General features: G+C 61.5%; 1 protein-coding gene across 1 annotated transcript; it reads left to right on the top strand.

Annotated features, from left to right (window-relative positions):
* Nucleotides 1–2510: 2510 nt before the first annotated feature.
* CSTB (cystatin B) lies at nt 2511–5655 on the top strand. Its single transcript, XM_072807136.1, has 3 exons — nt 2511–2742; nt 4966–5067; nt 5246–5655. Exons 1-3 carry the CDS (start codon nt 2677–2679, stop codon nt 5372–5374), a joined length of 297 nt encoding a protein of 98 aa, XP_072663237.1. The 5' UTR covers nt 2511–2676; the 3' UTR covers nt 5375–5655.
* The last annotated feature ends 9109 nt before the right edge of the window (nt 5656–14764 follow it).

Raw genomic sequence — 14764 nt, 5'->3', positions numbered from 1 at the left:
GGACCATCTGGTCCTTGGTGTCTTGTTCTAACAGCTACTTGTGATCCAATAGAGAACTTACTGGACCCTAAAAGGGAAATGGGCCATTAAAGATGTCATCACCAGTCCTTACTCCATGGTGCTCTCAATAAAGATGTTAAAAGTTCCCTGGTTGGATTTCAATAAAAGACCAATCCTACGGGCCCCCAGTGCAGCCTTGTTGGGATCCCTAACAGTCCTGAGAGCTTTTTCTGAATCCTCTTTAATAAAACTCTTATCAGGATCCCCGGGTGGCTCAGCGGTTTAGTGCCTGCCTTTGGCCCAGGGCATGATCCTGGAGTCCCGGGATCAAGTCCCACGTCGGGCTCCCTGCGTGGAGCCTGCTTCTCTGCCTGTGCCTCTGCCTCTCTCTCTCTGTGTGTGTGTGTGTGTCTCTCATGAATAAATAAATAGAATCTTTAAAAATAATATTAAAACTCTTATCGCATTACTCACTCTCCTTTGTCCATGAGATTCCTTCTTCAACTCCGTGAGACAAGAACCTGGCTCTCCTGACTCAGCGTGAGCGAATGAGGAGTGGGGTCCATGGGGATCCCTGGGTGGCGCAGCGGTTTAGCGCCTGCCTTTGGCCCAGGGCGCGATCCTGGAGACCCGGGATCGAATCCCACGTCGGGCTCCCGGTGCATGGAGCCTGCTTCTCCCTCTGCCTGTGTCTCTGTGCCTCTCTCTCTCTCTCTGTGACTATCATAAAATAAATAAAAATTAAAATAAAAAAAAAAAAAAAGGAGTGGGGTCCAGCAGGGAGAGAGGACCCGTCCCGAGGAGGCCTGTGTTACAAAAATTCAACTGTGTGCATTTGAAGGGCTAGCTGGCTTGATTCAACGATCCACTGAGAGCAGCATCCCATCTAGCAAGCACACAGGTGCTCCGGGAGCTGCAGAGAGTGTGGGGATAGTGTAGGCAGAAACAGGGGAGGACAATCAGCAGAAGAGAAGATTATTTTGGAAAAGGTCACCTTCCCTGGCGGGGGGGTGGGAGGGGTGGGGGGTGGGGGGACAGGGGCCTGATCCTGCAGATTCCCTCCTCTTCCATTGGGGGAAGGAGGAGAACCCATGGGACAGATGATCTCCTTGGTGCCACCAGAAGATTCCTACTGGCCAGTTAAGACTACATTTCTGGGGCAGGTTGTGGCTAGGTTAGGCATGAGGTCCCGGCCTGGTGACGTGACCTAAAGGCTCCATTTTGGGCCTGTGGTTTTCTTTTTAACCCAATGCAAGAGGGAGCAAAACCTGCTGGGCAGGGTGGAGAGAGGAGGGGGAGTGGAGGAGGGCCAAGCCCACTGAGCCATGTGACAAGGAAAAGCCAGAGAACCGCCTGCCTTTCCCCACGTTGACAATTAATTTCTGATGCTTTGCTTTCTATTTTTATGGAATCAAATCTGACTCAGTGGCACATTCATGCGGCTGTGAACAGGTTGTCCATCTCCTCCTCAGCGCCCCGCCCCGGGCTCAACCACTTGTCCTCCCACCTTGTCCTCCGTCCTTTCCTAAAGTTACAAACCGGGCTTTGCCCCAGCAGGTACCAGAAAGGCTTGTCTCCCCACACACCTGTTCGGGGGAGACTCCTGGCAGCGGCTCCAGGTCAGCCCAGCACCCGGCAGAGCGGGTGGGCTCCTGCAGAGTCAGCACCCAGGGAGAGGACGCCCGCGGCCACCGAGGGGTGGGCCATGGGGGGGCAGGGGCCCGGCCCTTTCTCAAAAACCAGTCCTGTCCTGACAGCTCCTAGCACGGCCCCTACCCCCGCCCCGAATAAAGTGTGGGACCCTCCCCCATCCCTGGGTGGTTGAATCTAATTCTCACCCAGGTCTTGCCCTAAATGCCCTCCATCTGACCACAAGCCCTGCAGCCCCCAGCCCAGCCCGGCCGAAGCCCCGGGAGCCAGCTCCTCCCTTGCCGGGACAGCTTGGAGCCTCCTGTGTCCAGCGCCCGCCCCCCCCCGCCCTCCCTGTGCCTCTGGGTCACATGCGGGTGACTGTCCAGATCCGCTGGCACAAGCGGGGGGCGGGGCCGGTTGAATGCAGAGCGCCCTGAGGCCGCACCCTGGACTCGGCCCCCCTGCAGCTCCTGCCCCCCCCCCCCCCCCCCGCTCCCCCAGCTCCCGGCCGCGCGGGCTTCTCTCCCCTGGGCCCGGGGCAAGCTCTCACCTCCCGGGCAGCTCCCCGCTCCCCCGGGCGCCCCCACCCCGCCCCAACGCTGCACGGGGGGCGCCTCCAGACCGTCCCCTGCAGAGCCCACCCCGAGGGGGACCGCCCCCACCGCGCCCGACCGGCCACCGGAGGACACCGAGGCCGCGGTTCGGGGACGTCCCTACAGGGCAGGACCACGAGCGCCCACACGGTGCGCGCGGCGAGGGCCCCGGGGGCGGCCGCCTGGGGCGCACGGGGGCGGGGGTGGGGCAGCAGGGGACCCGACTCCGCCCCTCGTGGCCCCGCCCCCACGTGGCCCCGCCCCTCCTGGCCCCGCCCCGACTCCGCCCCTCGTGGCCCCGCCCCCACGTGGCCCCGCCCCGCCCGCCCCACGTGACCGCCGCCCGCTTTAAGGGGAGCGGGTTCCGGGGCTCGGGGTTCCGCTGAGCTCCGCCGCTCGGTCCTCCGCCCGCGCCTCCGTCCGCGCTCCCGCCGCCGCCGCCGCCGCCAGCATGATGTGCGGGGCGCCCAGCGCTTCGCAGCCCGCCACGGCCGACACCCAGGCCATCGCCGACCAGGTAGGCGGCAGCGCGCGGGGCCGCTCCCGCTGGGCCTCGGGGCCTCCCGCACGCCGCAGGTGCAGAGCCGGGCGCGGAGCCGGGCGAAGGCGGGACCCCGGCCCCACACCCTCCCCTCCGCTCCCACCCCCGCCCCGGCCCCGGCCCCGGCCCCGGCCCCGGCCCGACACCCTCCCCCACCCCACCCCCGCCCCGCCCCTCCCCCTCCCCGCCGCCCGGGCCGGTGACTCACCCCCACGGGACCCGTGAAAATGAGGGATTTGCGGTGACTGCCGCGAGCCCCGCCTCCCCGCGGCCCCGGGCCCAGGCCCAGGCCCTGCCCTTCCTCCCCCGCCGCTCTCAGGCCAGCCGCTCCCGCCCGTGTTGACGCGGTGCTGCCACTGGGAGAAACTGAGGCAGCCAGGCGCCCTCCGAGCGGGCCGGCCTGCGCGAACGGCCACCCCGACCCGGCTCAGGGGACATTCTGCACCCGCCCAGGAGCGCCCCCAGGAGCGCCCCCAGGAGCGCCCCGCACCCCGGTCCTGTCCTGGACCTGCCCTGTGCCCTCCCCCGCCTCCGCCCAGGCCCGTCCCTGCAGGCTGCTGACTGCTGACTGGCAGCCCCCCAGCCCCCCAGCCCAGCCGGGACTCCGAGCCCCCTCCCGGGTCAGTACCGGTGCCCGGAGCTGCCCTTCTGCACGGTCGAGGCTGCCACGTTGCCCCTTCCCTCACCTCCGCTGGGGTTTTCTTACCATCCCTTCCCTGCAGCAGGGCTTTCCTGCCGCCACCCCCTGAAGCAGGCGAAGGGACAGGTGATTCCTTCCCAAACCCCTGGGCCCCAGCTTTGTAAGCTGCCTGCAGAGCCCGTTCACTGCAGAGCTAGCATGGTGCTTTGCCCAAACAAGGGGGCTCCAGGTGAGAATTCAGACACAGGTAGGCCCAGGTGGGGAGGCGGTTACACAGAGAGAGCACAGGAGCAGCAGGACGGTGACCAGCCTGCCCCGTGCTGCCCAGAGGCCAGCCTCCTGTCCCTTTGTCCCAGCAGGGGCACCTCCCTGAGGGCCACACACACAGCCTTTGTTTGCACTGGATGGTGACCCACCTGTGTCATGATGGTGACCCCCCACACACACACACCCCCGACCCCGTCTCCCAGGGGCTAGCCTGTGCCCTGCAGCCCGATGACCCAAAACCCCACAACCCTCTGGAACTAGTCCTGTCCCTCCAACACAAAGTCTGTGCACTCCAGGGCCTACTGTCAACCCAGCAGGCAGCTAGAGCACTTGTAAAGTAGCTTAGATTTTAAATTTATAAGCGGGGGGGGGGGGGGGGGGGAGCGCCTGGGTGGCTCAGCAGTCGAGCATCTGCCTTTGGCCCATGGTGTGATCCCAGGGTCCTGGGATCAAGTTCTGCATCAGGCGCCCCACAGGGAGCCTGCTTCTCCCTCTGCCCGTGTCTCTGCTTCTCTCTCTTCTCTCATAAATAAATAAAATCTTTAAAAAATTATTTTTTAAAAAAAGGCAAACCTGTTTTCCTTTTGCCATAAAGATGCTCAGTTCCTAAAAGGTCACAGCTTTGGAAAACAACATTGACCCAAAAGTATGACTGCTCTTTGACACAAATGATCAGGATCAGCTTGTGCCCAAAGGCTCTGCTTCTTAAAGAAATCGTCTAAAGATCAGTAAAGTGATTTTTACCTGCAGAGCCCAGAATCCGCTGCATCCTGTGTTGTGGGAGACGTTGAGGAACAGCTGTAGTGGCCCCAGTAGGGGAATGGTGCAGAGAACCGGGGCACATCTACAAGAAGGGAGAGTACCTTTCAACTAAAGATTGTATTTTGTTGAAAATTTTGAAAATTTTGAAACATTTTACTCAATTTTTAAGAGTAAAAAAAAAAAAATCACACACAGCCTTTCAAGCGACCCGTCCGAGGGTTAAGTAAAAGGGAAGACGGGTGGGAACCTGCATATAGTGCTGTCGTGGTGAGAATGTTAAATGACCCCGTGACGTTCGTGGAGCTGGAAGGGCGGAGGTAAGCTGAGGCACCACCATGGAAACGGGCAGATCGAGGGAGTCGTGTTCTGCGCTTCGTGGACCGCGTCCCTCCGCGATCAAGAACAGTCAGTGGTGGTGGAGAAAACCTAAGGGGCCGCACGGGAACTGTTCACAGTGTTTAACGTGAGCAGGTAAGCTGTGAGCTCCCCTCGCGGGAGGGAGGCCGCTAACGTTCTCTCCCGGCCCCCAGGTGAAGGCCCAGCTGGAAGAGCGGGAAAATAAGAAGTACACTACTTTTAAGGCCGTGACATTCAGGAGCCAGGTGGTCGCGGGGACAAACTACTTCATCAAGGTGAGCGGCAGAGCTGCAGTGGGGAAGGGGGGCGGCCGGGGGCGGGGGGGGATGACCTGGAGGGCTCCCCCTCCCCGACTCCAGGGCCTACACCATGCAGGCTGGCCCAGCAGGGGCACGTGGGGTCAGAGGTCCTGCCAGCCCCTCACTCCCCTCCCCCGACCGCACCCCATTCCAGGTCCAAGTTGACGATGACGAATTTGTGCACCTTCGAGTATTTCAGAGTCTCCCGCATGAGAACAAGCCCTTGGCCTTGTCCAGCTATCAGACCAACAAAGCCAAGCACGACGAGCTGGCGTACTTCTAGTTCCGCTCTGAGCGGGCCCATCCACGTGGTTCCGTGTGGTTCCGTCCTCTCTGGGCGTGTCTGGGATCAAAAGCCAATGCTGAAAAAAAAAAAAAAAAAAAAAAAAAGCCAATGCTGTTGCTTTGCAGGGCCACTTAGGGAGAGGCTGTCCTGCACCTGTCTTGGTCCCTGCTCCTAACTCCCGTGGGCGAGACAAAGTCAGCACAGTCACTGACCTTCATTACGTTCATCGAGGGCTTATAGTCTCTTTAAATACATATTTGTAGATCTTTGCGAATTTCCTCCTTTGTTTTGGTGTTTTCTTTCATCTGAAACTGTAATCACATCCAGAAGCATCAAGAGGTGCGAGTGACGTGTTTATGTGGCTGTTTTACAGCCTCGTGACCTCTGCGCCGTGTGGGGCCCCTCCTGGGTCACGCGCTGGCCTGAGCTGGCCGGCCACCCCTTCCACCCGCATTGCTGAGCCCCGGGGGAGCCGCCCAAGATCACGGCGAGTGGGTGGGGGGCCCAGGATCCAGGAGCCTGTGTTCTAACCACGGCTCCCCACACCTGCCTCGACTCCGTCCTGTCTCTGGTCCTTAGTTCCCCCATTTAATGACCAGATTTGGGGAAATCTGATTCTAGAGCATTAGCTCTCGTGTACTCAGACGCCTTCACACACCAGCTTACACCCTGGTAGAAACACACAGATGTGCGTGCAAGAGGCCACAACAGTTCACATAACAAGGATGTACGTGAAGGGGCGTCTGGGGGCTCCGCCAGTGAAGCGTCTGCCTTTGGCTCCAATTGTGATCTCAGGGTCCTGGGATCGGGCCCCATGTCGGGCTCCCTGCTCAGCGGGGGTCTGCTCCGTCTCCCCGTCCCCTGCCCATGCTCTCTCTTGCTCTCTCACGTGAATACATAAAATCTTCAAAAAAAATTATACGTACGTGTAGAAGAACCGTACGGCCTCACTGAGCCTTCCCCCTGGAAGGGTCTCGAGTGTACCCTCTGAGCTGCATGTGCTCGTCCAGGGGGCACCCGGGCAACAGCACAGCTCCGGTTTTCAGCAGAGGGGCCCTGCCACGAGTGGCCGGTCCTGTGGTTGGTTTGCCCCGTGTCTGCGTCCCGTCAATAAAGAGCGCACCGTTATGGGGAGAGCAAGGGCTGGGGAGGGGTCCATGTGGTTCGGGTCGTGGCAGAAAGTTGTTAGGGACTCGAGTTGGTCTCCACTTCCCAAACTACTCGGCGTCTGGGGCCGAAGGATCGGGCCGTCTGGATGGCGAGGGAAGGGAGACGGCCCCAGGGTCGTGAGCGAGCAGCTTCCCGGCTGAGCGAGAGAGCCCCCGTGCGAGCCGCGTGCGTCCACCCGCCGTCCTGGAACGAGAAGGGTAAAGCTTTCGTGACCCGCTCGACCCCTTGGCGTGGCCGATTCTGCACTGAAGCGAAGGTTCAGCCTGTCGGCGGCTCGGCACGGAGACAGCAACCCGGAGCCGGTCTGGGAGACAACCGGTGGGTTGGAGCTCGTCCATCCGCCCCCCGCAGGGACCGTGGGGCTCCTGTCCTGCCCGCGGTCTCTGTGGGGCTCCTGTCCTGCCTGCGGTCTCTGCGACACGACTGTCCTGCACTTCTGCAGCTCACCCATTGTTAGCCTGCCCTGCCAGGCTGGTGACGCCCCCCAGTCGTGCCCCCCACCCCCGCCTGGAATGGCCCCCTTATCAGCGCCATTCGCCCCTGCGAGTGCCATCCGTCTCTCTGGGACCCAGAACACAGGGACCAGGCCCAGCCCTGAGAGTCACAGACCCCAAATCTCCAGCTCCCCAAGCAGGTGGGCACCTTTCCCAGCTGCCCTCAGGTGAGTTTCCTCTCCTCTGCTCAGAATCCTCGGCCAAGGGCAGCCCCGGTGGCGCAGCGGTTTAGCGCCGCCTGCAGCCTAGGGCGTGATCTGGAGACCCTGGATCAAGTCCCACGTCAGGCTCTCTGCATGGAGTCTGCTTCTCCCTCTGCCTGTGTCTCTGCCTCTCTCTCTCTCTCTCTGCATCTCTATGAATAAATAAATAAAATCTTAAAAAAAAAAAAAAAAGGAATCCTCGGCCAATGTCACTCTTCCCAAAGCCAGACCCTGCATCCTCCCCCTGGGGCCACACGGGTCAGAGCACCGGGCCATGCCCTGGTCCAGCCCTGGGTCAGCATCCTCACCAGCTCGGGGAGGTGGGGCACACCCCGCCGCACCTGTTGCCTAACTGCTCCCGGGACGCGGTGGGGGCAGAAACCACAGCCCACGGACCCAGATGGCATCGGATGCACGTTGTCCTGGAGATAGAAGGACAAGGAATGGACGGCATCCGAGCACTGGACACGATCGTCGGCGTGGGTCAGCCGTCATCCCCAGGTGGGGACTCCCCAGCTGCAAGACTCCGAGCTGCTGGGAAGCGGCCCGAAGGCATTTTCTGCCCTTGCAAAGGCAGGGACGTGGCTCCAGCACACAAGGGCCAGGGGACGGGTGAATTCTCCATGGTCCGGGTCCGCACACGGGCTTTTCATCTACAACTCAAGACAGATTACAAACTCGGAGAACAGACTTGTGATTTTTTTTTTTAAAGTATTTATTTGAGAGAGAGAGAAGGAGAGGGAGAGCGAGAGCACCAGCGAGGAGAGACAGAGGGACAAGCAAGCTTCCTGCTGAGGGGGGAACCCCAACAAGGGGCTCGATCCCAGGACCCGGGATCATGACCTGAGCCAAAGGCAGACGCTCTGCCGACTGAGCCCCCCCAGACGCCCCTCCCTGTAACTCTCCTAATTAAGAGGGAAGAGCAGAGTGAAACCACGCTGAGGCCCTGTCTCGTCCTGCTCCACCGGCAGACGTCTGGAAGCTTGCTAACCCCCCAGCAGGCTGGGAGTGCCAACAGGTGCAGCCCCCGTGCGGGGACCTGGTGACCTCTCGGGACTACACAGGCACGTGGGCTTCCAGCAGGCACTCCCACGGCACAGTGACCACGAGCAGAGTCCACAGTGACCGGACGCTGGAGGAGGGGGGACTTCTCATCGGATTCAGGGCTTCCCATCGTACCCTACCCAGCTCACCTCCGCAGCCCCGGGAACGGGCCACCCTAGCCTGTCCGTCCCCACCTACCCTGGCCTCTGCGGTAGCAGCTCTGGCACCAACGTCCAACCCAGCGGGACCCACACCTGCCCCGAAGCTACACAGCACACCCCAAAAGCCCAGAGTCGCCCACCCCCATGGGCTGGACTTCGATCCACTGGAGAAGATGGGGGGAGATGGGCGACCTGGAAGCCCTGGTCGTGGTCACACTCTGCCATGCATCTTCTCTCCCTCCCCCTGCCTTGTCCCTTCTTCTGGCCTCACCTGACACCCTCGGATGGCACCCCGCTCCCTCCCCACTACTGTTGCTCAAGGTGGGGAGCAGGCTCTTTTCCAGGAACCCAGCCTGGGAAAGCCCGCAGCAGCGTGGTCTCCAGGGTGGGGCCTGGACCCGAGGCTGGTCTTCCCACCCTTCAGGGGAAGCCGGCACCAGGAATCCTCTGTGCAGCTGATGTTTGACAGCCACGCGTGGTCCTCTGCTGGACCTTTCATGCGGAGCCTCAGAGAGAGACGGGCGACCGTGTGAGGACCCAGGTGCCCCCCCATCCCCATCACAGGATGCAGAGGGCTGAAGGATGTCCCTGGGGATGTGCCAGTGATGGGGGGACAGAGGACTAGCTGAGGACAAGGCACATCGACAAGTCCTCGAAACAGGCAGAGGGAACTTCCTCTACGGACTCAGCTGCCTGGATGTTCATACCTCGCTAAGGGCAGAAGGCAACCTCAGCCCGACCCCCAGGAGCCTGTAGATCTACTTTAACATATAAAAATTCCTTTAGAAATGTCCTTTATCTCTAAACCCCCAAGATACGTGTTGACGATCATCCCCAAGCACACGGCCCACCGATACACATCTGAAGGGTCTCATGCCTCAGATTTATTAGAGGGTAATCAGTGACCTTTGCCCAACAATAGCTGCCCCTCAGGGTCCTGGAAACCTTGCTTCCAAGCTTCCTTCGAGAGGACGCCATCCTCAAACCCCTCCCGACTCCCAGGTGTGTAACCAGCCTCCCCTCACAGGCCCCGGGCCGCCGCTCTTCCTGCCCATGGGCCCGTCCCCGGGCTTCCATAAACCCCCCACTCTGCACTAAAGATGCCTCCAGAATCCTTTCTTGGTCATCGGCTCCGGGCCTCACCTGTATTCCAAGACTTCATCACCAGGAACCTGCGGATGTAACCTTATGTGGCAAGGGGACGGTTCAGATGATTACGCTAAGCATCTTGGGCTGGAGGGGTGACCCTGGACTCTCTGGGGGGCCCAATGTCATCCTGGGGTCCTTATAAGAGGAGGCAGGGGCCAGAGTCACACTAGAGAGGCTACACTGCTGGCTGTGACGTGGGAGGGCCACCGGCCAGGAGTGCAGCTGGCAAAGGCAGAGGGTAGGTTCCCTGGAGCCTCCAGAAGGACCCAGCCCTGCGCCCCCATCTTTACCTGTCCGACCTCCACGACTGTGAGTGACTCTGCGTTGCTGTAAGCCACCGCATTTGTGGGAGTGGGCTCTAGCAGCCACAAAGTCGCCCACCAGGAGGGCCTCGCCGGCCAGCTAGGGGCACAGGAGAGCCGGCAGGGGGCTCGAGAGGTGGAGTTTGAGGCCTCTGGGAGGTACAGCAGCCCCCCCCCCCTTCTCTCCCACCCTCTCTGGCACAGCAAGGAGCCTGGCGTTCCTGGAGGCTGCCTGGGGACTTATTCACAAAGTGTGGGTGAGTCACAGTACCCGCCGGGCCAGTAGGACCAGCGCTGCCCCCCCCCCCCGCCCCCATGCAGGAACTGGGACCCAGGCGGTGGAACCTGAGCAGTGACTGAAGCACGTCTCAGACTCTGGCCTGCCGTGGTGGGGAAGGGAGCCCCCCCACTCCCGGGGGGCCCTGCCCTCAGGGCACAGCAGGTGGGAGAGAGGGGACCGGGCCTCCTGGCGCTGGCGGTGGGGCAGGCTCTTCCCGGGGGCTGGGGGCCGGGCTGGGGGGCTGGCTGGGGGGCTTCAGGTACTAGGGGATAATTAACAGGGAGTCCCTGACAGGAAAAGAAATCACTGCCCTGCGACACCATGGCCAGAAAGAGATTTATTTGTGGATAATTATGAGTCAAGAGGACACGGACATGGCCTGCACAGCGCTGCTGGAGGCCTTAAACCTCCCAGGGATGCACGGCTGCGGCCCCAGAGCAGCCCCAGAGCGGCCCCACCTCAGAGGCCCTCCGTCCGCCTCCCTCGCAGCAGCTGCAGCAGCCGGCCCGGGGGCGCCAAGGGCTCTGCTCCGGGGCCGCGGCCCCTCGCCCCCTCCCTGCAGCTGCTGACCTCGGAGTTACTTTCCGGGAAGGCCCGGCCAGCTCGGGTCGGGGTCTGAGTCAGCGTCTCAGTCCCCCTGTCCATCCGGTTTTGCAACCATTGGCCAGAATCCCGGCTAAAATTCTAAATCAGGGATCCCTGGGTGGTTCAGTGGTTGAGCGGCTGCCTTTGGCCCAGGGCACGATCCTGGAGTCTTGGGATCGAGTCCCGCGTCGGACTCCCGGCGTGGAGCCTGCTTCTCCCTCTGCCTGTGTCTCTGCCTCTCTCTCTCTCTCTGTGTCTATCATAAACAAATAAATCTTTAAAAAATAAATAAAATAAAATTCTAAATCAGAGAGCATATGCAGCTGTAAAGTCCAAAGCATTCAAGACACCTGTCAACACACAAGCCTCATCCTTGGCTCCGGGTGGCACATGAGGATGCGCAACCGGCTCCCAAAATAGTACCATCTACGCCGCCCGTCAAGACAGGGCTCCCGGATATTTTGCAGGGCGCAGTAAGGGCATAAAGTCTCCCTGCCCGTTTTGCTTCCCTCTGTTCTATGGGATGTGCTGAAGGCGCTGCCAAGCCCGTCAACTCTCCTTTTCTGCCCACCTCTGTGCCCCAAGCTGGGGCCTGGGTGAGGTCTGAAGCCAGGGACCTTGCTCCTCAGCCCAGCACAGCGGAGGGCGCCAGGGGCACCCCAGCTCCCTCCCCAGACTGCCCGGCTCTGCTCTGCAGAGGGCGGAGGGCCGGGACCCTTGCTCTCGGGCCTCACAGGACAGTGCGGGTCGGTGAGGGACACCCAGGCCAGGTGCGTGGCCCGCGGCCTCAGGGAGGCCGTTCCCACCAGAACGGGCTCGCGGGTGCAGGAGCTGCGGGGCCGGGGCGGGGGGAGGCTGCACCCCCTCCCAGGGCGCAGCTGCGGCCGGGCTCACAGTCTCCTGCTCGGGCGCAGGGCTCTGCGGGGCTCCCTCAGCAGCCAGGCCTTTACCACCCGTTTCCCCAGCCAGGATTTAAAATGAAAATTCCGGGAAGAACTTCCCGTTAATAGAAAGTGTGAAGATATTCTCCAAGTCAGAACTAGAGTCACTCAAAAATTCTTGTCTTAAGCAAAGGAAGACACGGGGGGGTCTGCGAGCACAACCTCTTGGGACAGGCGGGAAGTCGGTCCGTGAGACACTTGTATTTATTTTTTTTTTTAAGATTTATTTATTTATTCATAGAGACACACACACAGAGAGAGAGAGAGACAGAGAGGGAGAAGGAGGCAGAGCCACAGGCAGAGGGAGAAGCAGGCTCCATGCAGGGAGCCCGATGTGGGACTCGACCCTGGGTCTCTAGGATTGGGCCCCGGGCTGCAGGTGGCGCTAAACCGCTGAGCCACCCGGGCTGCCCGAGACACTGTTTTAATCGGCATCTTCACGCAACAGAACAGAAAACGGTTTGCACCGAGAGGAACCTGCGAAGCGCATGGGGAGACGTGCGCACTAGAAGGCCGGGATTTGAATCCGGGCCAGCCCGGGGCCAGCCCTGATGCCAGCACGGCCCCAAGGCCCCGCGCACCACGGGAGCGCCCCGTGTGATGTGTGCAAGCTCCGAGGCTGCGAGTGCACGGCTGCACTGGGCCACCACAGCAGGGCCCCGAACCCGCAGGGGGGGCAGGACCCTTCTCACCTGCGAAGCCCCTCCCACCACCGCGTGCACACACCCACACACGAGCACACATCAGCTTTGTGGCCACACGTGGGCAGGTGCTTGGTCTCTGTGCTGCGAGGGTCCAGCCTGACCAGCGCCCTCGGGGCAGAAATGAAGTAGGACGTCCTCCTGGGGGGGCGGAGTGTCTTCCCTCCAGACCCACCAGGCTCGAGTGCGAGGCTTCCTGGCTTGGGGCAGCGGACCTGGCATCCCACAGCTGCCCGCCCAGGGATGGGGGGCCGAGTGCCCACCCGGCACATACACCTGACGCGCCCCCTCCGTGAGCACACAGGACCTGGCTCCACAGGAAGCGTCCGAGCCAAGAGCTGCGTGGGGTGATGGGGTGGGAAGGGAGGTGGAGTGGAGGGAACTCGGGTGGGCTCAGCAGTCTGGGGGTCACATGCCTCCCCCCAAGACACGGTCAGTGAGGGCCACATTCAGAGCATCCTGGTGATCCCCTCTGCCCACTTGGGCGTCCCTCCCCGACTTCTGTCTCAGGCAGGTGCTGGGGTGGGTCTCCTGATGAGACCGTCGTGCAGGGAGACGTGTGAGAGGGACGCCCGAGCCACCAGGTGGGCGCAGAGAAGACAGGGACCCTGGCTCTTCTGGTGCCAGGACACAGAGTGCTCCCGGGGTGCCTCTGGTTCAGGCAGATACGGACCCGAAGCCCCAGGCAGGGGGTCCCACCAAAGGGCAGGAAGGTAAGGAGAGGGCGGGACCAGCGGCCAGAAAACGGTCACCTCCTTTACTGTCCGTTTCAACTGAGGGTGAACGTGAGGTCAAGCAAGGAGGGCAGAGTCGGGAGCGGCCTGGGGACACCCAGTAATGCCAGGGCCCTGGCCTGGCCCCCGCCCCCCGCCTCCTCCCCAGAAGCAAGGAGTCACCCTGCCCTCCACCCTCCAGCACGACTCCTGGATGGCGCAGCTGGGACGGGACCCTGCACCTGCACGGGGACTCGCGGGTGTCACGGTGCAGGCAGGGCCTCCGGCCGAACCTGAGACGTACCCTCCACTTACTCATCGGGGCAGGGACGCCAAACCACGCCCGGTTTAAAAACTGGTTGCGACACGTGTAAGAACAAGACGACACAGCATCATTTTTACCATCGCTGACATATATTACAAAAATAATGCAGGTCGACACGATTACCTTAGCGGGACTTGGCAATGATCTGAAAATGGTTTTAAAAAAAGGATATCTTGTAATTCATCTTCTGAGGTCTACGGAAGCTTCGAAAAAACTATTGAAATCTGTACTCTGGTCACAAGCAGGCGATTTAGGACCAATGATACATCTCTCGTCTTAAAATATATATAATTATTACTTTGCACGTTACTAGACTACGGAGAGTAGAAACAAAGATCAATTCTAATTTGGACCCAACCTGTATAAAAAACCACGGCTAATGACCACAGTGGACTCGGGGGTGGGAAATTCTAAGCACAGACAGGCCGGGGCCTCCAGGGGCATGGGGGGTGGGGGACGGTGGGGGTCGCACCAGGACGGGTGGGACGGTCTCCCGGGGACGTGCACGCTGTTCCCGCAGGAGCCCCGCGCTCTGCAGACGCTCTCGGGTTGCCCGGCTCCCGCCGCGGGTGCAGAGGGCTCGGGACGCCACCTGTCCCAGTGCTCGGGGCCTCGGAGTCGGAGGAGACAGAGGAAACGGTCCCGGGTCCCACCAGGACGTTCGCGATGTGCCAGGAAGCGTGGAGCACTTCCATCCTGCGCACGGCACAGGGAAGCAAAGGACGGGGGCAGGGGCGCAAAGGCTGAGCCCTGGAAATAAAAGGTGGGGAACAGAGTCCACTGTTTGTGGGCGTTTCCCCGAGGCCGCCGGACACCGAAGCTGCCGGGGGGCGTTCCCACCACCTCGCCGCAGACACGCACGGAGCTTCCCTCGCAGTCTCACGCGTGCTCTCGGTATTAAAAAAGAGGGGGGGAAGCCGTTTGCCCGCTGGCGGCGCGGCCGCTCCCCAGCTCTGCTTGGCAGTGACAGGTGCTTCCAGGCCCAGGCTGACTTTGGTCCCTGCGCCCACCCTGCCGGGGAGGCTGCCGGCCACGGGTCCCCCGTCCTCCTGGTCCGGGGAGGGGGCGGCCCTGCAGGGACCGGTGGCCGGGCTCTGTCCCCCGGGGCTAAGTGGGGGCCGGGCCCCAGGACCAGGACACGACACCAACCTGTGGCCACTGCAGGAGCCGCCAACCACCGAGCCCGCAGGGACGTGGAGGTGGGAGCGCTAAGACACAGGATGTGGAAATGGGGGAAAGAAGAGCACGTGGGAGCGTCTGGGGCCGGCGTTGCTTGCTTTGGGGTCTTCACCAGCGTGAAGAACACCCCACTGAGGAGG

This window comes from Canis lupus, chromosome 30 (assembly GCF_048164855.1).
Source record: "Canis lupus baileyi chromosome 30, mCanLup2.hap1, whole genome shotgun sequence".
Lineage (NCBI taxonomy): Eukaryota > Metazoa > Chordata > Mammalia > Carnivora > Canidae > Canis > Canis lupus.
Note: the sequence above shows the minus strand (reverse complement) of the source record. Positions and strands in the feature narration are given on the sequence as shown.